The following is a 25,142-nucleotide window of genomic DNA, read 5'->3' on the forward strand; positions in this document are numbered from 1 at the left end:
CATATAAGGAGTTAACTCAGTTCTGGGTACCAATATAAGGGAAAACCAAGTCTCACATATGGAACAGTTATTAGGTTGCCATGTCCCTGAATAACGACACCTGTGTCAACGTTCTTGTTGCCCCAAAAGACATAGACCTCCCCTTAATGTCAAAATAGGGTACCTCACAATCTATTACTCAAAGAGGAACTTTGTGGACACAGAATCTAAAGGCATGTTGTTTCCAACCTTCCATAACACCCCCAAATTCTTGTGAGATTAGTCATGGTGTTATTGCTTAAATCAGGGCTAATATCCCTGCAGGAAATTAAAGAGACAACGATAAAATAATAAAGAGTTAAAGTGAACAAATTGTTCTATGAATCTGTGATAACCACATTTATTTATTCTGAATAATATCCACTGTTATCCAGTAAGTTAAGCATTATTTGCTCCATAGTTTATAGTCATTAAATCCTTGTTTTAATCAGAAACAAAATTGGTTTAATGTGGTGGATAAGGTGGTTCCAAACTTAATTGAAGAAACTGCACAAAAAGTATTGAATACAAACTATTATTATAGGTGTAAATTGATGATAATTGCCTGTAAAAGAAATCCCCTTCACAATAAAACACAAAAAACAATTGAAAACAAAAATAACACAAACTACACTTTGTGTATTTTGAGCACAGTATAGATATTTTATTGCATTGTATTTCCTAATTTCAGCACATTTAACAAAGAAAAATAAAACACACAACTGCAAACATGAGAAAAGAAAGCTTGTCTAGCCAGCAACGTGTCATTGATGTTATTACGACTTGTTTTCATTTTTTCTGTGTCATCTGCGAAGCCTACGCCACGTAGCTGTACTCGTCTGCTGAGGCCTGAGTTCTTTCTAGATATTGTTTGTCGATTAGCACCTCGATGCACTTCTTTATCATGGTCACACCTGGGTTGAACCTGGCTTTGGACTGATTGATGACCTGAAAAAAAAATGATTGAAAGAAACAAATCATTACAAGTATTACACTAGATTATGTTCTCTCAGAAAATGATTGAATTCTCACATTTGTTAGATATATTGATTTGAAATTTTGTAAATTGCCCAATTAATGTTTTTTAAGTAAATGCTAACTATTGTTAGTGGTGAAAATTCACAATAAAACACAAAAACCCAATGAAAACAATAACATGTGTTTGTCATCAAGTCAGTACATTTCTACAAAGGGCAAACATGTTCCAAATACAAACTTATCTTTTTAGAACAAGTTTTCATTAAGTTTTGCTTTTATTTGGAAAAACACTCTTGACTCAGAGCACCACGGTTACAATGTAACCATACGTTCTCTATCATCTCGAGACAATCTCTTCACCCAGTTACATATTTCTTATCCATGGGGTAACTCTTTAAGATACCCCATGAGGAGACGGTGCAGCCCATAACCCAATACACCAATATGTGACAGACGAACTATCTACAAATGTACACTATTAACATACCAATCAGGTGAGGCCCTGCAAGACGCAAGGGCCGAACTTGAAAGGCAGTCTTATGGTTAACAGACCAGGCTGAGCCCAGAGAATGATGTCATCATGTTGCTTTTTCATAATAAAAACCAGGAAAAAAAAAAAAAAAAAAACAGCGCAACAGGTTGGTCGCTCCAGCTCTCATCAGTCTAGTTAACCAAATGACCTGAAGCTAATGAGCTGCTGAAACGTTGCTCGCTTGTTATTAAGGTATCTTAATGAAGCCTTAATCATGTGTTCATTTGAAATGTAAAAATCACAAATGATCAGGTTAATTTAATCAAAATGTAATTAAAATACAATACAATCACAAATCACAAAAGTGTACTCAGATAACCATGTGGCTGCTGTACAAATGGCAGCCAGGGAGGAACCCCGCCATAAGCCCATGAGGTAGCCACGCCACGAGTCAAGTGTGCCCAAACCTCGAATGGGACAGGCACCCTCGAGCGCACCTGCTGAATTCTTTCCACAACCCAGTGGGACTATCTAGATTTTGCCAGGGGCGTGCCCAATATACTGGTGTCAAAGGAGAAGAAAAGCTCATCAGTCTTTCGATAAGACCGTGTGCGCTGGATGTACTCTGCCAAAATCTTAACTGGGCATAGCATAGGCTGGCACCGGTCCTCCTGGTCTCCTTCAGAGGTCGTAACAGAATGCTGCTTAATTAACTGGAACAAGTGGAACCTTAGACAGAACAGCTGAATCTGGACAGAGAATTACACCTGATTGTGGGTGCATTTTCATATGCTGAACACACGCAGTCCAGATTTCTTGGGATTTGTACCCCTTATTAGCATGTGGAGTGACGTTTGCACACGTTTTAATACCCCTTTAGTGAATCCGCCCTTCACTCTCTTAGCGGAGGCTAATCACCAACAGAAATGCAGTCTGAATATGAACATGAATTATTCTTTAAAAACATCTAACAAACAAAGCATATTCCTACAAAATCTTTATCTCTGCCCCTGATTCTAAATAAATGCACTAAATGTAGAGAATGTGTATTGTAAAGGCTTTTACTATTGCTCACCTCTTGGACCAGGGCGTTGTGTTGAAGCACTTTGCGAGCTTTCATAATTCTCACAATAGCAGTTTGTAAATAAATTTTGCGGTCGTCATCTACTGCACATCTTGTCTGCTCCATTTCCTAAATATTAGACAGATATGTGAACAGGAATCTATATTCACACACACACACACACACACACACACACACACACACACACACACACACACACACACACACACACACACACACACACACACACACACACACACACACACACACACACACACACACACACACACACACACACACACACTCTCTCTCTAAAGCTTTAAGGATAATGATGAAGGTCTTATAATTTCTCTGACCTGTGGAGTGTCTTTCTGCATCGATGTTATGATCTTAAACTTTGTCCTCTTACTGGTGAAACTCATATTTAGTGAAAACGAAGACTCCGCTTCAATCTCCTCCTGTGAGCAAAGACAAAGTTATTCTGCGTTCATCCTATGAGGGGAAATTCTCATGCAGTGATTGATGTTGATGGGAGACCTTCTCAGAATCGTGACTGAGCATCTTGATGTCCAGGAGGGACTTGATGGTTTTCTGTAGCTCCTTCTCGTTGATCTGTGTGCCATCTTGGAGCTCCTTGTAGCTCACTGTCAGGCTGTTGTTGAACGCCAACAGTACGGCCATCTGGTAAGTGGTTACCGTGGCAACATAAGGCTTGGACAGATAATTCATCTTCACCTCACCTAAACAAAATATATTAAAAAAAAACAGCACCGTGAGACTAAAACAGTCATTGAGCATCATGTGAATGGGTCATTTTATGTTCTCTTATCTCAGTGAAAAATTGTGTCTGATTTGTTTTGAAGTGTAATTTTACAGCAATTTTTTGACTTCATTGGGGAAGTTTACTATTTGTTTTAGTAAAACTCCTCCATGAACTGCCACCTTCACATAGTAGAAAGGTTTGAGGACCCAAATGGTCCCAAGGCAAACAGGTCCCAGGTTACAGGTCAGACGAAGAGCGGTTCAAAAGCCACATATGATGAAAAAGGCAAAGGAAGTGCATATCGCCCAGATTGGTGCGACCAGTGCCCCACCCTTGAGCCAGGCATAGAGTTGGGGCTCGAGGGCGGGCACCTGGTGGACAGGTCACTGCCCATGGGCAATGGCCAAAAGGATGAAGTGTGTCCACTCTCCCGTAGGCTAACAACCTGCAGGAGGGATCATATGGGGCCGGTGAGATGTGGATCGGGCGGTATTCCAAGCAGAAACCTTGGCGATCCATTTCCCGCCTACAGAAGCTGGTGGGGAAGGAGCCCCAGCTTGTGTGAGAGGTTGAGAAGTTTAGACTAGATATAGGATTGGAACCTGAGCGGTGCTTTTGTTATTGGACTTCTTTGCTCATCACAGATTGTCCATAACAAGCACCATGTTCAGGCATAACGGTGTCCACATGTGCTGAGGACACCCTAGGCTGCAGTTTGATGATCAGCTTTGTAGTCGTGTCGCCGGACTTGCGGTCCCATGTCTTGGACATTTGAAGAGAGGGTCGGAGCTGTCAACCAATCACCAATGGTGGTGAGATGGCTGTGATGGCGGGGAGGATGCCGGTTAGACCTGGCAGACCCAAACATATTGTGAGGGTCTGTTAGGAACGTTTGGTTTAACCATGTCTCAGGGGTGGCACAGGATTTTAAGTCCATTGTTATGGTGGCTGGCCAGTGCTGTGTCCGTAGGGGAGTCGGTGCTTGTCGTGGCGGCAACATCCAATATTATACCCATTGGTGGACACCAGGGATGAGGGATGCCTTCAAGCTAAAGAATGAGTCCTATCGGGCCTTCTTGGCCTGTGGGACTCCGGAGGCTGCAGACTGGTATCGTTAGGCCAAGCAGAGTGCAGTCATGGCGGTCACCGAGGCAAAAACCCGGACATGGGAGGAATTTGGTGAGGCCATGGAGAACCATTTTTGGATGGCTTCGAAGAGGTTCTGGACCGCCATCCAGCATCTCAGGAGGGGGAAGCAAGCACTGTCAACACTGTGCATGTATAGTGGGGATGGTGCACTGCTGACCTCGACTTGAGACGTTGTGGATCGGAGGAAGGAAATTCTTTGAAGACCTCCTCAATCCCACCGACACGCCTTCTCGTGGTCCAACTATAGGGAGATCACACTCCTCAGCTTCCCTGGTAAGGTCTAAGGTACTGGAGAGGAGGGTTAGCCGGATAGTTGAACCTTGGATTCAGGAGGGGCAATGTGGTTTTCATCCTGGTTGCGGAACTGTGGACCAGCTCTACACCCTCAGCAGGGTCCTTGAGGGGTCATGGGAATTTGCCCAACCAGTCCACATGTGTTTTGTGGACCTGGAAAAGGCATTTGACCATGTCCCTCTAGTGTTCCTTGGGGGGTTCTCCGAGTAAGGGGTATCAGATCCCAGATATGGGCTGTTCGTTCCCTGTATGACCAGAGTCTGAGGTTGGTCCGCATTGCCAGCATTAAGTCAAACCCATTTCCAGTGGGGGTTTGACTCTGCCAGGGCTGCCCTTTGTCACTGATTCTGTTCATAAAATTTATAGAAAGAATTTCTAGGCACAGTCTGCGCTGAGGGGTCCGGTTCAGTAGCATCGAGATTTGGTCCAGAAAAAGATGGAGTGCCTTCTCTGGAGGAGTTAAAGTGTAGTGATGCAGAGTCTGCACCAATCAGCCGTAGTGAAGAGTGCAATTTACTGGTCAATCTTGGTTCCTTCCTTTACCAATGGTAATTAGCTCTGGGTCATTATTGAAATAACAAGACTGCAGGGACAAGTGGCCAAAATAAGTTTTCTCGGTAGGATGGCCGGGCTCTCCTTTAGAGATAGTGTGAGATGCTCAGTCATGCAGGAGGGGCTCAGTGTAGAGCTGTTGCTCCTCTGCATTGAGAAGAGCCAGATGTGGTGGCTTGGGCACCTAATTAGGATGCCCCTGGACGTCTCCCTGGTGAGGTGTTCAGGTCAAGTTCCTTCGGAAGGAGACCCCGAGAAAGACCCAGGATATGCTAGAGAGACTAAATCTCTCGGCTGGCCTGGGAACATTTCGGGAACCCCGGCAAGAGCTGGAAGAAGTAGCTGGGGAGAAGGAAGTCTGGGCTTCCCTGCTAAGATTGCTGCCCCCTCAACCCGACTACAATTAAGCAACAGAAGATGAATGGATGTTTTGGTAAAAGCATCAAAGCCATTTTGCTAATGAATTTATTACCTGTGCAAAGATAGTGTAGCCAGGTCAGCTTTCTCCCACTGAAGTGCTGATTATAGAAGAGCTCAAACTGTAAAACACAGATAAAAGTAAAGTTTAGCCCATAATCACATGACTTTTCGTTGAGCAGCTCTCATCACTGCTGCACAGCTGTGCGACTCACCATCTGCACGCTCTTCTCCAGCTCCTGGGGGATGGCGAGTGTGGACGAAGGGATTTGTGTGAGAGGCCACGCACCAGCCTGTGAAACCACAAGAGGACAAAAACAAAATATTAGAATAAGAAAAAAAAAACGATGAGAGTCTCTCTCTCACAGACCTGTAATACGTAGATCTGAAAGCTGATTCCTAGGTCCACCACTGTCTCCTGGGTCTTGATAAAATTGTTGAACTTGTTGTTGAGGTCCGCGCTTACGCTCATATCTGTGTACATTCTGTGCAGTTTGCTGGTAAACTCATAGCCACAAGTTTGCTGCAGGAAGGAAGAGGAGAGTGAGGAGAAATTTAAAAGGAAATAAAGCAAACAAACAAGGAAAAGCAAAGAAAAAAACTTGTTTACCTTTAGTTTGTTGATCATGGCTTCTTCTGAATCCATTGACAATGATAAACCATGTATTAACCGCTTAGCCAGCATTCTAGCATAAAACTGCAAAGACATTGAGAAAACAAGAGGATTTTACTTCCACAGAACCAAACATGTCCTGAAGTCATTAGGGTTCTCATTACCTTCTGAAATATATCTTTGTCATCTATGTACTTAAACACTGTGATGAAGCTGGTTAGCTTGTCTTCCACCTCGTTCTCCGTCATTCCTTTTGCCGACTTCTTCAGCAGATTGTCACAATATTTCGCCAGCTGGACAAAAACACCAGGAGGGACATGACCTTGACACGACACTGTTTCAAATCCAATCCTTGTTCCCATGTGTTTGTGTACTCACCAGTTCAGGGGCCTTGCAGATGGACTTGGGCTCTTTGAAGTTTACCACAGATGTCAAAGCCTAGGAAATAAAAAAGTTATTTTTATAAAATAATCAAAACTGAAACAGATGATGAAACATAGCAAAAACCAATGTTTGTCTATGAACAGAGCCTTTCAAACTAAGAGTTTAACAGTGAAATCATTACCTTATCAAGTGCACTCATGAAGTGATGATCTCCATTAAGAACCGTGTTAATAAGCTGAACAAATTTACTGTGGACCTCCAGCACTGACTCCACAAACAGGGTTGGCATCTGTTGAGAGAAAAAGACAAAGCTGCAGCAGAAAAGCAAAATTTCCTTAAGAATCTAAACATGGGAAAATATTTAACCCCATGTTTAAAAAGTCTGGATAAAAATACTGTTTACTAACAAACAGGATTGTAAAAGTACCTAAGAGTTTGGTAAATTTCCACAGAATCTTAAGCAAATTTGGGAATAATCAAAAATATAAACTTTTATGGAATTAACCGGCAACTGCAAGTAAATTTAAAAAGCAAACCCCAAACCCACTTTTTCGTGCTGAATACATATGTATTTGGGTATTAAGTAGTGCTATTGATTAATCCTAGTCCAACTTTTAACAATTGAGTAAAGGTATTTTAATTTTAGTTGTAGAGTTACTGGCCACTAAGGGTTGAACGCCGGCTATTAAAAGTGATTTTTGCTATTGACTAAAACAGATTATTTGAATTCCCCTGCGCCATCAACTTCCACTGTTGGCCCCGCCCCTCCTATAACAGCTGAGAGGTATATAATGTTCCGTGTGTGAAACAGCCTCTGTAGAGAGGCAGATTCTGCACTAATGAGAGGGTTCATCAAGCTATAGGTGTACGCATTCCCATCTGTCTCTGTGTGTGCGCGAACGTGCATGTACTTATCACTGCAGTGTGTGTGTGTGTGTGTACTAAATATTTATACACAAAAGACAACAGAAATGAGAAAAACTACACCAAAAAAAGATACAAATGACTCCAGAATCACACTACTTATGGCAACAAAAAACAATAATTATACAAAAAATGCACAAATGATGTAAAACAAAAAAACTAAACAATATTTATACAGGAAGTACACAAAACAATAACAGAAATGCACAAAAATATACAAAAAGGCTCCAAAAACACAAAATTACTCCAAAAAACATATATTACAGAAAAATACACTAAACGACAACAAAAACATGAAAATGACTCAAAATACACTAAACTAAATACTTATACAAAAAATACACTAAAATGACAACAAAAATGCACGAAACTACACCAAAAAAAAAAAAAAAACAACTAAAATACACAAAATGACTCCAGAATCACTACAATGGCAACAAAAAACATTAATTGTACAAAAAATGCATAAAAACACAACTGAAAGGTAAAAAAAAAATACACATAATGATGACTTCAAAAAACATACATTACAGAAAAATACAACAAAAATATGAAAATGGCTGAAAATACACAAAACTAAATATTTATACAAAAAATACACAAAACTAAATATTTACACAAAATGACTCCAGAATCACTACAATGGTAACAAAAACAATAACAATGCAAAAAATGCACAAAAACACAACATAAAGTTACAAAAATACACACAAAAAACAAATTATAAAAAAAAAACAGCAAACATGTATGCACACCAAGACAACAGAAAGATTCACAAATACACAAGACTCCAAAAAACATACGTTTTCAGAAAAATACACCAAACAAAAAAATATAAAAATGATGATGAAGTCATGCACATGTCCCATAGAATTAAACCAGTAAAATTGCACCCCCATTTTGCACCCGCAAATACCCCTTATGCTCCCACATGAATGCATACTTCCGACGGGCAGTGTACTAGTCATTTAAAATTACTCAAATGGGTCAACTCTTTAGGACAAAAAGTCCATGGTGTGCCTTTAAGTTTCCATGAAAATTTACCAGAAATTTTCTGCTACTTTCGTGCCAACAAGCTGTTGAATGTGTGGGTTGACTAACATTTTCCTGAGAGAGGTTGCTGGTCCCTCGAATGCCCTCGTTGTGGATATGGACCTGCAGCTCCTGAATCATCTGAGGCAACCCATTAGACACAGCCCGTAACAGTGTGTACATGTTAGCCATGTCTGAAGAAAGAAGAAAATCACACAAACACAAAAGCATGAAGCTAATGCAACACATTTACATCCACATCTCCAGTAACATTTGATGTGCCACAAGCTTTTAAGACAGCTGTAATTATCTTCTGCTTGAAAAGTCTACTACCCAAGATTCAAGTGATTTGTCCAATTATAGGCCAATATCCAAACTTCCTCTTGTTTCAAAAACCCTTGAAAAAATCTTTGCAGGTCAACTATGTGACCATCTATATAGGAACAATTTATACAAGAACTTTCAGTCTGGCTTTACAGCCCATCACAGCACAGAGACTTAGTAAAAGTAAACAATGAGATCTCCTTTTAGCATCAGACAGAGGGTTGGTCTTAGTCTTGGTCCTCTTAGATCTCAGTGCAGCCTTTGATACAGTGGATCATAATTTATTGCTGCAGAGACTGGAAAGGGGGATTAAAGAAACAGCACTAAGTTGGTTTAAAAACTATAAATCAGACAGAACCCACTTTGTTCAGGTTAATAATCTCTCCTCAGAACACACCAGAGTTAATCATGGAGTTACACAAGGTTCAGTTTTAGGACCAATAATCTTTACATTACATATGCTTCCACTAGGTAACATGATTAGAAACTATAATATAAATGACCATTGCTATGCAGATGATACAGCTTTATTTGTCAATGAAATCAGATGAAACTCATCAGTTACGAAAACTCCAGGCCTATCATATCATGTTTTGCTGCAGTCTGCCTCCTCCTCTCCCTTCTCTTTTTTCTGTTTCATGTGTCTTGACGCTGGAGCTGGCAGTTCCTGATCTGTGGTTCACGACTCAACTAGTCTGGGACACTCTGATGTTCTATCTCTCTAACCTATTTTGTTCTCCTCTCTCTGTCCACTAACCTCAACCAGTCGAAGCAGATGGCTGCCACCTCTGAATCTGGTTCTGCTGGAGATTTATTTCAGTCAAAGGGAGTTTTTTCTCCCCACTGCAGCTGATGCTTGTTCAGGTGGATTTGTTGTTTTTTGTCTTGACAATTTTATATTCTGATAAGTGCTACGAGATTACTATTGTTGTAATTAATGCCCTATAAATAAAGTTGAATTGAATTGAATATTGAGGAAACAAATAAGGTACAAATAAAAGAAAAACCTAGAAAGGATCAGAGTACAGACCCTCTCTCTTCTCCTGTCGGATGATGTTCTGACACTCCCCGTGCAGGAACTGAAGGTGATCTGCCACCATCCTCTGCTGGCATTCATGGATGACTTTGGAATAGGAGCTAGGGTGCAGATACTTAATACACCGCACCTCTTCATCTTTCAACCGCGCCAAAACCTGAAAGAAGAAAAAGAGAAAGAGATGAGAATTAAAAAGTCAAGCATTGTTCACATCAGTAGAATGTTGTCTATAGAGCGTCAAGCTGTGCTTTACAACAATCTTCTACATCAACTACCATGTAAGGAGAAGATTTTTGTCAGACAGCTGATGTCACTTCAGCCGACAGTTTCTTCAATAATGAAAAACAAAAGGTTGTTTATGGCGTTACTGCTTATATTTGAAGATTTCAAGAAATCATGAAATGCTTGTCTTGTTCTTTGATGTTCAAAAACCCTAGGGCTGCAACGATTCCTTGAATACCTTGGTAACAACAAATGATCAATTTCTTATAATATATTTGTATCCATTTTCTTTTTAATTTATTTTAATTATTATTATTATTATTATTATTATTATTATTATTATTATTATTATTATTATTATTATTATTATTATTTACTTTACCTGGTTGTGTCATCTTAAGTTAAAAACACATCTAGTGGAGTCTTTTAAAGATAAATAGGCTTTTCTTTCCTACCCAGGGGTTGAACACAGGACCTTCTTGCTGTGAGGCAGACGTGCCAACCACAAAGCCGCAGATGAATACCACTAAAACATGCTCATTTTTAAAATAAAGGTTAGGATTTAAGTCAAAGTATTGTAAACAAACGTAATAATAACTAAATAATAAGTTCTTGATTTGATATTTTTACATTTAAGCTGTGAGCGTCAGAAAGTAGTTCTTAAGACGAGAGTTAATTTTTGCAGCCTTGTTCAGAAAAGCTCAAAGAGGAAGATGAATAACATCTTTATTTTGTGTTAAACAACATTTTGTTCAAAACCTATGTTTTAACCCAACAGTGATCATGGAAGAAGTCATGTTGCATTCCTGCAGCTGTAAACTGGGTCAGATTATGATAGGATATATAGTCAATGCGCCCTGTCCAGGGTGTACCCCCGCCCAGCGCCCTATGAGAGCCGGAGATTGGGACCGGCAGACCCCCGCGACCCTGATAAACGGGAATAAGCGGGTATGAAAATGGATGGCTGGATATAGTCAATGAGCGTGTTCTGATGGAGCTTCCTATCCTATACCAGCCAAACCCTGACTCTCACAGCGAGGCAACACATCAAACAGGCAGCTCTGGTAAACTGGAAGGCTTCAATGACAGAACCTGTTTACGTGCTGGAAGGAAAACTCAATCACATCAAACTGCTCACTGTCAGAAAGAAAGAAGGAAAAGGGGGGCGACTTTCAAAGGTTGCCCTGTGGTTTGCTAATACTGATTAATGCTCTCAACCCTCCTATTGTCCTCAAATATTATTAATTAACACATTTTATCCTTGGGGTCAGGTTGACCCCAAGGATATTTGCGTCCTGAAATAATTTTTGTTCACCAGGTTTTTGTGTCAAACACTTTGTTTATTTGTTGAATACATAAATAAGCCTTCGATAAGGAAACCTTGAGTTGTTCTCTAGCACCCTCATCAGGCCAAACTTTTAAATTAGAATTAATTTATCTTGAATACTTTTAATCCAAATCTTCTGAAATTTACTGACAATTTAATGATCACAATATGAACCCCATTGGTTTTGGTGGTGATATGATCTTTCCTACAGCGCCACAATCAGGTCAAACTTTCATCAAAAATCTTTTCTAATTTGGGGTGCACATTCATGACTCTCACAGAATGAACCATTTCTACCATGGTATTGCTCAGATGTGTTGAAATATAACAGCTCCGCGTGTCCATGGAAAATTTGGCCCGTTTCCTGCCGCGTTATTACAACATTCTGTTTTGGTTAGCTTTTTTCGGTGAGAAAAGTGTTTCGGCTGAAAATCCAAAATGGCCCAAAAGGGCATTTTGGGTTTTCGGCTGAAAATTTTTGGTGGCCGGAATTTCAGCACATCATTAATAAGCATATTTATTAACTTATCTTTATCTACTATTTTGTAACATATTTGGAGTCATTCACTATAATCCGTAATCCGAGTTTGGGACCGGCAGTGGCTGAGTTAAAAAAAAAAATATTTCTTTCTTAGTTTATGATTTTCGGTTTTTTTTTGTTTTGTTTTTTTTGCAGTACACACAGAGCATATTGAGGAACGATTTGGTTAAAGTGCTGCCATGCAAGCTTTTATGTTTGCACCTCCCGTAGTTTGCATGAACCAATGTCCTTGCAGGAATAGCCAGCCCTCTACAGTGCAGAGTAGTAGGTCACACACACACACACACACACACACACACACACACACACACACACACACACACACACACACACACACACACACACACACACACACACACACACACACACACACACACACACACACACACACACACACGTCCATGGTGTGGGAACGTTCTCATGAGAATATTGTCATCCCCCCTACCCCCACCATGACATGTATCAACTCAAAAGTATCAACTCTGCACCTGGAGTTGTGGGGATGTAAGGCCACACATGGGTGACACACAGAGTTTTACACAGCTAAAACAGCTTGTCATCTAATTGACCCCAGACGAACACCAATGCATGCAATATGTGTGATAATTGTATGCTTAATCAACTGTATCCATCAAATTAGGAAAAATCATGAAATATGAAGCAAAAAAAAAATCAACTATTATTTCTTGAATGATAAACATTGAATGGGGTCAAATTGACCCCAAGGATAATAAGGAGGGTAAGTCACTGCGCTAACACAACATGTCCACAGCGTTACAATAAAGTAAAAGTGCTGCTCGTGTGCAGACAACAGTCACACATCAGGGTTGAATTGTACCAACTCAAACCCACTGGTAGCAGCATTTTCATCTTTTTCTTGGACCTCCAGTGTTCTTACCTTCTCCATGTACTGTGAGCAGTTGGATTCCTGGAGGAAGTTGGAGGCTTCCTGTTTGTAATACTCTCCTGTCTTTATCAGAAATGGACCTTCAAAGATTTCCTGATAAAACTGTCACCACAGGGAGAGAACATCAACTTAGCATACATGCAAACAAAATGCACAAAGTGACAAAACTACTTAATATGGTTTTTTATTGTGACCTCAATGGTCCCAACATCAATGTCTGATTTGATCTGCAGTGCATTAAAAACAAGCATCTCAGATTTTCTTTCAGGTTTCTAAAGCACAGTGTGAAAACAAACTGAGTCAAATCAAGAGGTTCAAATTATCTGCCTTTCTCTGCACATTTGAGCTGAGTCTCCAATTATCCTGTACTAAAAACAGCTTATAGGGGACATATCATGCTAAATCCACTTTTTTAGCCCTTAAATGCATTTTGTTGTGTGTTTAGAAGTACAGAAAAGTTCAAATTAGTCTCTTCAGGTGCTCCGTTGATATCTTTATATTCTGTTTTGGTCAAATTTTTCAATCCGTTTCAATTTTTCGATTCTCTATTTAACAGTATTGCAGCAGAACTGCCAAATTAGGACATCGACTCCAGGCCCAACACTTTGAGTAATCCACCATTTTTATTCCTCACTTTTATTTTGTAGTCCAAGCTCAAGGATGCCGAAGTTACGAGAGGATAAGATGTTCGATTGTTGGATGTAGTAACCCACCGTCTCCCAGCATCAGAACCTTTTTGAAGTGCCTGCTTGAGTTTTATTTTTCACGGAAATGTACCCACATCTGTGGGTAAGGTCATTTTTGTGTGCGCGAAGCACTTCAAGGATGACGCTAGCGCCAAGCTAACGTCACAATACGCATTTTAATAGTCTTTTCGCTAACATATGAAGACGGTGCAACTGCTAATGCTAACAAAACAATGACAGGGACGTCTTATCACACTTTTTAGCGTTATTTACAGCTTACTGAAGTGCTCTGTTCATCGTCTCCAAAGATAGAAGGATTTGAACCCTCAATCAGACAAAGTCATTCGGCAAATCCTTCTTTATACTGGTGGAGGTTGCTGAAGCAGCGTTAGCTCGGCGCTTGTGTTAGCTCACTTGCAAACATCCATATGAAGACGTTGTTCTGCAGGTTCATCATCATCATTTTCATCTCGCTCCGCCGGGTTCGACTCTGACTCGAACATGTAAGGCTGGATGGACAAGTCTTCCGTTGTTGACATTTTGTAAATAACGTGTGAATAAACATTTTCTGCGCCGCTAAATAATCGTATCTCTTCTATCAAACTACAAAAAATGGCCGAACAGGGTGGAGTTGAACCGAGTGTCAGCTCTGCAACCTGGAGAGGGGGCGGGGTATGAAGTGTCTCATTTGCATTTAAAGAGACCGCACCAAAACTGCTGTTTTGGTGCTCTCAGAAGAACATCAGAAAAGGGGCAGAAAAGGGGTGGAGCTATAATAATGAGGAATTCAGACCCAAGCATTGCAGTTCAGCTTTATATAGACCACAACTGTATGATTTATATGTAAAAAGGAAGGATTTAAAAGCATGATATGTCTCCTTTAAGGAACTTAAGTAGGGCCTCACAGTTTCCGGGATCACGGAAAAAAAAAATGGAGAAACAGAATTCACATTTTTCTTTTACTGTCCATCTCTCTCTCTCTTAACTTAAAATCAGGCCCCAGCATGACACTGAAATACCTCACATGCAAATTTTGGGACATTTTTTCATTGGCTAACGTCGCACTTGTGATGCTATCTTGTGTGAATTCTTCCTGTTTTTGTATTTAAATCATCTAAATCTGTGGTTCCCAAACTTATCAGTCCCGTACCCCTTCAGACATTTAACCTGAAGCTATGTACCCCCTACTGCTGCACACTTAAAAAACACAATAATGTAATGCCATATAAAATATAGCCCTACAGTGAAATTTGTCTATGAATTTTACATATCATGTTAAGGAATCATATATAAATAAAAAGAATAATAATCTGTAAGCATGAATGTTCATGTGTGCAGTTTATACAGTTGATAATATGGCCATGTTATTAATGTTGTACGTGTATGTATGCACTTAAATATTCTTTCAGGTGATTACCTGGCAAACAACACCGTTATTGTGCTAGTTTCAGTTCGCATTGCATGTGCGTTGCATATGTGAATGAGACACTGGTTCACCAGTGAAGCATACCCTTTATGGTGAGAGTTATTGGATTTATGATCATTAGTTTAATAATCCCATTTTTTTGTTAAAACCAATATGACTGCTTAGTGTTTGGTTGTCTCACCTTAAGAGGAAATTTCTTCTTATACTGTTCAACATGAACAAAGGAGTTGATGACCCCGTGGATTACTTTCTGGTTTGGGTTCTCACCACATCGATCACTGTACGGTAAAATGAAGAAGTTAAAGACTTGTTAAGTGGTTAAAATAAGTGTGAACTACTTTTAAGTTGTAGAATTAAAAAAATCCTCTGTCCAGCATTTGAAATTAATGAACATAAATAAAAACAAGGAATGTGTGAAGAGACACCACCTACTTTTTGATTTCTTTGAGCAACATGCTAATCAGGACCACCTGAAGGGGTTCGATCATTAGCTTCCTCCACATATCCAGTGCCAACTAGAATGACAAAACAGAAGCAATCAAATAAGCACAGAATACTCACAGTGTAACACAGACTAGGGATGAAGAATCCATTGAATTTTAGTTGTGATTTTGGCCTCCACGATTACATTTACCTGACAGTCAGCCATTTTCACATTTAAAATGGGGGCTCTGCTGCATTTCTAATCAGACACTTTCTGAACCCCAGTGGTCAGCCAATCACCAAAGGGCGACCACATGATTAAGGCTGCATTAAGCTACAAAATAACAAGCGAGCAATGATTCAGGTCACTCTGTAAACTAGACTGATGAGAGCGAGTCATCAGCGAGTCATCAACTTGCAGCGCTGCTTTTTTTTTTTTTTTTTTTTTTTTACTAGTTTTGACTATAAAAAAGCGGGTCTGGGTAATCCGCCGAAAATCTGGAATTCCATACACACACAGTATAGCCTTTCCGACAGAATTCCGGAAGGCTATACTGTGTGTGACAAAATTCCAGGACCCAGAAAAAGCATCATGTTGACATGCTCTGGGCTCAGTCCGGTCTGTTAACCATAAGCCCCGCCCCTCTCTGCCAGGTGGAAATAAAACATGGATCCGTCATCCAGATGTCCATTTATACCTCTCCTTGTTTTTCCTCTGAGGGTGCGTTCACACCGATGGATCCTAGAGCGGTTAAAACACTCCAGGATCCGTTTGCTTTAAGACAGAAAAACACTGCGATTTTTTTAATTGTCATACTCAGCTCCAGTTCAGTTGGGGTCAATTATAATTGTAATTGCGTAATTGATAATGATTTACAATTACGGCACAATTGTAATTGTAATTTTGATCAAATGTTGCTGTCGTAATTGTAATTAAATTGTAACTGAGTTCAAATAATTGACTTAGTAGATGTAATTGCCATGACAATTCTATAAAAAATTTCAATTTTCAAGTTTTTTTTAAAAAATGTTAAACAAAAAGCTGCTCTGGGTTTAATTGAGCATTTGCACTTTTTATTTCTTGAAACAATTTATTTCCAAATTCAGTATCAATAGTGAGTGCTAAATTCACCAGGTGTTCAAAAGGTAACATATTTAACTTGTTTTCATGTACTAATTATTGAAAAAAATAAAAGATATGGAATTTGCTGGTTTAATAACCCTGTTTTATTCTTGAAGGGATGTTTGTTTTACTTTTCACTTTTTCACTTAAGTACATTTAGTAGCATGTACAATACTTTTTTACTTTTACTCAAGTAAGAGAGCAACTTCTACACTTTGACCAGTTATTTTTTATTCAAGTATCTATACTTTTACTTGGGTACTGAAGACTAGTACTTTTGCCATCTCTGGCCCGTAGTATTTTTAAAGTTATTGGGTAAATTTTGGTATTTATCATCATTCTTTAATAAAGTTTTTCATTCGCATTCTAAACTGTTCACATATTGTTTGTTAAAAAGTAGTTAAAAAAAATTACAGACGTTGTCCCTGACAGGATATAAATAATCATGATTACTTACAATATTGATCCAAATAATCATTGGTTGTCATTTAGACCATTATCGTGCAGCTCTAACACAGACAGGACAAAAGCTGCAGATTTGGATGCTTAATCCCATTTGTTTGAATTTCATTTGTTTTGTAGAAGTGCTTGTAATAGTGGTGGGTGTGGCCTATTACCTCGCCGATCTCCCTGTAGTCGTACTGCATGTATTCTTCTGACAGTTTGTTCTTCTTGATTAACTGTGTATTCAGGTATCTATCAATGACAAGAAAATAGTTAAATGTAGAACAAAGCACATTAAACAACAAACTAAACTAAAACTAATTAAAAACCAAGAACCAATGAAAACTAAACTGCAGGACAAAAAAAAATTCCCTTCGAGGAAACAAAACATTTATCTCATTATTTTGTATTTATATCTAAAGGGAGCAAAACAAAAACTTTCTCACTATTATTTCCATCTAATGAACCAATGCTATCTGAAAATGATGATACACATTGGTCATTGAAAAAATATATCAACATTCAGCAATGACAAAAGCAAAAGCCTTGTTTTTAGTATAATATATATGATCATTCCATTTCATTTCACAAATGGCTCACGCACTTCGGTCTCAAAAAAAATCTGCCATTTTTAACAATTGTTTTTTAATTATTCAATTGCCACACTGTAAATTTTCAGCTTGATCAAATTAATAATTTTTTGAGATATGGACAATTTAGTGAGAGTAATATGCGTCGATTTTCACTTATTTAATAGAAATGCAGCTCCACATACTCTCTGAGAACATACAAAAAATTCTGCTATATATGTCCTATTATGAGGGGCTGGCATGTCCGCCAGATAGGATGTATGGCAGATGTTTTTGTATATTCTGAGAGAGTGGGTGCATTTGCCATTTTTCTCAAAATTAAAAAAGTCTGTATGTAAAGCAAGTCTACTAAATCCTGCAGAGTTCAATAATAATAACAATTGAAGTCCTTTTACTTTATTCATATTACAGATAAAAACATGAGCCATGCGACATTCTCACACTACTGCGTGAGCCTGACTTTATCTCACTGAGGTAAAATAAAAAGGCAGTGATACATGGGTAGACTGCTGGAAAAAAGACATAAAAATAGATCAGAAACAACAATTTACATGACAAAAGCCTGATGACAAATGCTCTGCATGGAAGGTGCTATTTATGAGAGAACAGAAAGACTAGGAAAAGATAGTACAGTCTGTAAGAAAAAAGTGTAAAAAATTTTTTTTTTGGGCCGTGACATGCTGACCTAACAAAAGTAGAATAAAGCTAAACTGTCTTCATTTGGACTCCCTGTTATGCTATCAACCAAGCGTCTAACGATTAGTTTTAACGATGATTCAATACGAATCACGATTCAGTAACTTTTTCTTAGCTAAAATAATAATTCAACCATGGGATTGTGAAAGAAACTCCTGGATAATGTACAGTGCATGTGAACTTTCGTATATTCCTCATGTTTCTTGTAGGGGAATCATCTATAAATGTATTATGTACATTAACATACAAGTAAACATTTAATATCCAATGTATTCACATTTCATTAGAATAAAGTCCAACCAACACTTCAGTTTAAATTAACAGGATGTTCACCTTTTCTGCTCTAATTTTTAATGAATACACATTAGGTTTTTGTTTAACATAACGTCTTTAATATTAAAACACATCCATATAAAGTCCAGTTGGATTGTGCGAACATGAATTGATTAATCGATCTAATACATGAATCATTACACCCTTACTATCAACTCATCTCCAGCAGCCATGTTTACCTGTACAAGCAGTCCATGCCGTCTGCTCCTTTGCTGTACTCATCCCAGTATCTGTAGTACATCACTAAAACCTTCTCCTCTAACTCCAGGACTTTCTAAAAAAAACCAAAAACAAACAAAATAAAAGATGAGAGTCGCTGCAGAGGCAAAAAATGAAGTGCTGGCGTAGTGAGTTAGGGGTGTGCATTGCCATGAATCTGACGATACGATTAACAATTAGCATGTCATGATACAATATATCCTGATATTAAATGACACGATATACATTGTGATATCAATAATTACACATTTCACCTTTGCAGCAGGCTAAGTACACACTAACCAAGGAGATCAGAGTAACCAAGAGGTGCTACACTGAGAAGCTAAAACAAAGCTTCTCAAACAAAGTCCCTTCAGAAGTGTGGAAAGGCCTGCGTGAGGTTACTAACTACAGGAAACCCTCCCCCCACCCTGCAGGTAACAATAGACTGGCTAAAGACCTGAATAGCTTTTACTGCAGGTTTTCACACCCACCCCCCAGCTCATTAGCATCAGCCCATCACCTGGACTCTGCCCCACACTGTAAAAAGCAGGATTGAGGTCAATTAATATCCATTAAAGAATTATTAGTAACTAATACTCAATAAAATACATATATGCAGTTTGAAATCAGTTTATGTTGATTTAAACTATTTTTTTATTTTTTTTAAATTTAATTTCACATGGTTTTTGGTTGGATAAAATAAGCAAAAGTAGAGTAGAGTAGAGTAGAGTTTAATTAAAATTTATTAGAACCACCAAGAAAACAAAAATTGATAAATTCTACTCATTTAAAAATATCTAGTTTTAACCACGAAGTGCTTCCACCCAGAGTCCTTTGCGCCGAATGGGATCAGAGGTCATCACGTGCTTCGCGCTTTTTTTTGCTGTCTTTGGATGCAGGTCGTGCAGGTCCTCCATTGAACGCAGGTAAGACCTTTTCAATTATCATTTTAAACAAGTAGAGTTTATATCGCATGTAACGTTAGCAAGTTAACATAGGATTGAGCACCATTGTGTGAAAAAAATTTAACTAATGACGATTGTGTCAGGGTTTGGTTTTCGGTTTTCTTTTTTCCCCCGTTTTTTTTTTTTTTTAAACCTTGTAGGCTTACTGAACAGACAAGGCGGTTGGTACAGCGCTGGGTTACAACGTTGAAACTTTACAGCTCTTTTCGGAAGCAACTTTCTGCAAAATAATGTTAAACCGTACAAAAATTTAAGAAACTTGCTAAAATATCAATCTTTTCGGTGGATTCAAATTCCTCCCCCGCTTTCAAATGCTCAAACTTGCAACCTCTCTAGTGGTGAGAGGTTTTTGTTTTTTAAGATCTGCACATTGGCTGTCACGTTTGCTCCATTGCACGTTGACTTAGATATGTCTGTTTGTCCAAACTGTATTTGCAGGAAGAGCCCTTTGCTGAAATTCCTCAGATAGGTATGTATAACATGCACCACAAAATAAGCTGGAATAACATGCTTCATACAGATTGCAACTTCCCTACATGATGAAACTGATTGATGGATTGTCAAATTTCAGCAGAAAAAAATACAACCAATGACTGTTTTATCTTTACAATTGATTCTTGCATAATTTTCCTCACAGTATTTTCTATCGATTAGAATTTGATCAGGTTGACCCTACTTAATCCAACTTTTTTTTTGCAATAATTGGGCAGACAACAATTATAGAATATTTTCGAGATGTCATACTCAATCAAAGGTGCACAAATCCCCTTCCTCTTAAAAAAGTCGTGACAAACAGTTTAATAATTAGCCATTCTTCGACTTTTTTTTTCTTCTTACCTAAATTATTATAGGATTTGGCGAATGGGATGGCAGTGTAAGATCTGCAAATCTTTTTCTGCTACCAAGGGGAATCTACTAAAGCATTACAGACAACAACACGCAACATTTGGCCGTGGACAGCTCCAACCATGTCTGTATGAAAGTTGCCCTTGCACATTTAAAACACAAGGAGCCCTTCGGACACACTTGTCCAGATATCATGCAGCCAAAGACACTTCAAAAACTAACTGAAATGATGGATTTGTGATTAAGCACACCTAAAGCTAAATGACTAAATAACCTGACAAATCTGTTGTATAGCAATGGGTGATTGTTTTTTTCTTTTTTTAATTTTTTTTTTTTTATGCAAGATGAACTCTTAGACTGAATTAAGACTTGTTGAAATGGGAATGACTTTTAGATCTTGGCACTCTGTGTTAACTAAACTTGAACAAAATCCTATGGAAATAAAGTCTTGGTATTTGGAAACAATGATCTTACTTTATCCATCATGTCGACTGGTATGTGTTTGTTACTTAAACTGTAAAATTTAGATAGATTAGTGGTGTATATAAAACTGGAGGATGGTGATTATTTTTGTCTTTTCAGGCAACAAGCAATCCAAGCATCACTACTACCAGAGATCTTGTAATTCAGTGCCTGATGGTTTACCTTGGGGAACATACCGATCAACTCTTTAAAGAGTTTAATGTAAGTTGATGTGAATGTTTAAAACAGAAAAATGCAATTTAACTAACTGGCACATTGGCCTTTAATGAGAACGTTTCTCTGTTACAAGAGAGAGAAATTATCAACCTTAACAGCTAAAATATAGATATTTTAGAGCTTCACTATTTCATGTTCTACTAAAACTATTGCTTTTCTATTTCTTCAAAGGGTTAGTAGGATTTTGGAAGATAAAGGGTTTCGAAGTTTTCTTTTGGCATGACAGTGAAATACCCCATGTTTTTTTTGTTTTTAGGATGCTGATGGAGACAGTGTGTCACAAGACCTTGCTGAACAAGGGATGAAAATATACAAAATCAAGACCAAACTGTCAGAGGACTGTGATGACATTGGTATTGTGGTGGAGGGGGTGAAAGTTCTGGCTGCTCTGGGTAATGTTCCAAGGGCTTGCGCCATGCTTGTTGGATTGACATATGCAGTGGATCTTGCCTATCCCAAAGAACTAAGGTACACCTTGGAAGTATTCCAGAAACTCTTCCTTGAACTGGATTTTGCAAGGCTATCACCAAAAGTGAACAGCCTCAAGATTAAGTTGCTTACTTAAAAATGAACTATCATGAAGTGAAAGGGATGTGAGGTCACACTCAGCAATTTTACGCGATTACCTTTGATGCTTTAATAAATCTCTTTCACTCTCTCAATGATGCACTTGTCAAGTTAGACCCCACCCAGGTGGCACCTGTTGTTTGACAGGCTGTATTTGTTATCTCTTGTTTTAGTGTGTGTGACATTTATTGAGAAGTGTGAAAACTTTTAAAAACTAAGATGGATGAAACATTTGTTAAACTTTATTTCTTTTGCATCTACTTCAGTAGTCTTGAAGCTGTTTTTTTGGGGGGTTTTTTTTTCAACATGCTCAGTAACATTGTTACTGATGCTTTGTCATAGGTGTTATTTACTCAAATTTACAGTTTTCCAGTCAAAGTAAAAAAAAAAAAGATTAAAGTTGTCTTTAGTCTAAGCAATGTTGGGTTCAAATTTAGTTTTTAATGTTTACCATTGAGCCAAAGTTGTACATTCTAGCCTTGTAACAGTAGAACTGTATTTGTATTTTGTTTCTTTTTAGGTTGAGATTTAAAGGAAAAGTCCCGTTTTTTAAAACCTGCACCTTATTTATTGCATGAAATACGTTTGTAAACTCACCCGGACAATTTTGGAGTTACTTGAAGTCTATCAGGAGATATTTACATCCATCACGCTGGCGTACATATCCATTCAATGGAAGTGGTCGGGGCAACGTCATTTCAGCCTCTAAATAAGACATTATCAGCCACAAAGGGGCTTCATTTCACCAGTGTTTAGTTATTAGCTGTACTATCCCTCTGTGCCTTCAGAGCCGCTTTGTTGTCATCCTTTTTAAATGCTTTACTAAGATTCTTCTGTGGTTTCCTGAAACTTTACTAAGATTCCTTTCGTTTTCCTGAAACCACAGAAGAAGAATAGTCTTCTGACCAATTTGATTTTGATTCTGATTACAAGAAAAAAATTGCATGAAATACAATTTATTTCATTTTTTAAAAAAAACTTTCAAGAACAAGTAAATGATAACTAACTGTAATTCAAGTACCGTTTATAAAACCAAAGTAACCACATACTTCTATAAAAGTGTCCAGTATGTCTTAAATAATAAACAATCAAAATTAATAAAATGCAATTACCTTGTAAGTTAAAATGTATTGAGTAGTGAGGTAGATTAACAAGGTCTGATGTGGTTCACTGACATCTAGTGACTGGGCGTTTACGTGCTAATCATGTTAGCACAATTAAATGTTTTTTACGTTAAAAAAACATGATAAAAAAAATCGATTTGGAAAATCTTTGGATTAATACGATAATCACACAGTGATAGATTACGATAGATCGCCGAATAGATTTTTTCTTAAACCCTTAGTTGTGAGTGCTTACCTTATACAACTGCTTCACATGATTCTCAAGAAAAGACTTGGTCTCTGTATATAGTCGTTCACTGAGAGGCTCTGGATGTGCAACGCACAAGGCATAAATGTCACTGGTGGAAGAATTAAGGAAGAACAAGCCTCAATGTGCACAGATATGCATATTTATGTACCAGTACCTATGGAGGTTCAATACATGCAATAACAAAGAAAGATTACTATTGCCATTTAACAGTAAAAGATTATAAAAATCTAATAAATACATATACATATATCTGAAGAGAGGCTAAACACGTGTGTCAGGAGATGCTCTATTGATCTGAGGAATCAGAAAGGATACAAATAGCGATTCTTCCAAGTGGCTTTTTCTACATGGTCCAGCATCACAACAGCCTTGATTGTGGTGAGTAACTTGTTCCATGTCTCGTCAAAATCCACCACCCGAGGTTGTGAGGACATTGTACAAATTCCCCTACAATCTGAAAAGACAAGAATATACTGGTGAATTAAATGAAGACAGTGCCAAAATTATGAAATAAAAATTAGGTTAGCTAAGATAACAATCTTAAATTAACAACAATCAATAAAGGAACCTAAAATTCAATATCAGTCAAGGGAAATACATCAGAAACATGGTCAGAAATGTCTGCATCACTATCAAAACATTTGCTCACATGTCAACTACAACTACAGCAACAGCAGCAGCATTAATATTACATTAAGTCATAGCCAAAGTGCAAATAATCACACAAAGGATTCACACTTCACAACATAAATTGTTTAAAGTTTATTGACAGTATGTCAAGAGGAAAATCTCGGCCCTGTGACTGTTTGTCGCCATCCACTGAATTACCACCTTTTATGTTAGATCTTAGTGAATTGACCCTTAAATGTGTAAATTACTTTACATATAATAAAACGAGCAATATTTACTCACTTGATTCTGGAATATCACTGAATTAGTCATTAACATTTACAATATCAAAAGAAATTCACTTTCTGTCAAACGCTGCTCAGAAACCAGCCTCAGAAACCTTGGGGTTGTTTTTGATCAGTCCATGTTTTTGCTGTTCTTATGATATTTATGCACTCTTGTTTTATTATTCTATTGTGTTGCACTTGTACTTTTACCACAACTTTGTACAGCACTTTGTGACTTTATCTGCAAAAAGCGCTTTATAAATAAACTACTTACTTACTAACTTACTGAAAGCTTCTGCTGGTCAATCTTTACGGGGTGTTTCAAGGATATTAAAATACTTTAGTCGTGTCTGACAGTCCTTCGTGTAGTCAGTCCTGAAGAATCTGCATCATCTTTGAAGTTAGCTTGCGTTACCATGACTACCTGTCAACATTGAGCTGTTCTAAAAAGCTGCTGATTGTGACATCATAAAGCACACTTCAGCACATTATTTGGTCTTTTTTTTTGGACGTCCAGACGACTACATTACATTCAAAATGTATCTATCTATCGATAAAAGCAAAAAAGGTCTGTGTGTGTGCGTGTGTGTGTGTGTGTGTGTGTGTGTGTGTGTGTGTGTGGAGCGAATATCTCTCTGACACGGTACAATTTCAACCTGAAACTTAGTCAATGGGTTCCAAATACCCCAAGTGTGTTCCTCCTTTATTTTGGAGTAATTTGGTGTGGCAAAATGTTAAAAACGTAAATTTTAAGATTATTATGGCCCTCTCGGTAATGAGCGCGGTATTGAGTGCGATACTTCTGGTTCCGGGTTCATGACATCACTGTGTGATTGGGTTTAAAAAGAAGAGAAAAA

General features: G+C 38.2%; 1 protein-coding gene across 4 annotated transcripts; it reads right to left on the reverse strand.

The window, feature by feature from the left end:
- Positions 1-687: 687 nt before the first annotated feature.
- LOC114454103 (cullin-2-like) lies at positions 688-24,742 on the reverse strand. Of its 4 annotated transcripts, none has more exons than XM_028434290.1 (21): positions 24,572-24,742; positions 23,705-23,843; positions 23,375-23,477; positions 18,917-19,011; positions 17,292-17,370; positions 15,561-15,643; positions 15,310-15,406; positions 13,008-13,118; positions 10,014-10,176; positions 8,672-8,853; positions 6,885-6,992; positions 6,698-6,757; positions 6,484-6,612; positions 6,317-6,403; positions 6,077-6,229; positions 5,922-5,999; positions 5,762-5,828; positions 3,069-3,271; positions 2,888-2,989; positions 2,544-2,660; positions 688-966 (listed from the first exon to the last, which is right to left on the reverse strand). In XM_028434290.1, exons 2-21 carry the CDS (start codon positions 23,821-23,823, stop codon positions 835-837), a joined length of 2,268 nt encoding a protein of 755 aa, XP_028290091.1. In that variant the 5' UTR covers positions 23,824-23,843; positions 24,572-24,742; the 3' UTR covers positions 688-834. The 4 variants fall into 4 exon arrangements, with proteins under 4 accessions (XP_028290091.1, XP_028290093.1, XP_028290092.1 ...); XM_028434292.1 differs by having other exon boundaries at positions 24,564-24,742; XM_028434291.1 differs by having other exon boundaries at positions 24,560-24,742.
- Between the last annotated feature and the right edge of the window lie 400 nt (positions 24,743-25,142).

The sequence above is a fragment of the Gouania willdenowi genome, chromosome 20, assembly GCF_900634775.1.
Source record: "Gouania willdenowi chromosome 20, fGouWil2.1, whole genome shotgun sequence".
In the NCBI taxonomy this organism is placed as follows: Eukaryota; Metazoa; Chordata; class Actinopteri; order Blenniiformes; family Gobiesocidae; genus Gouania; species Gouania willdenowi.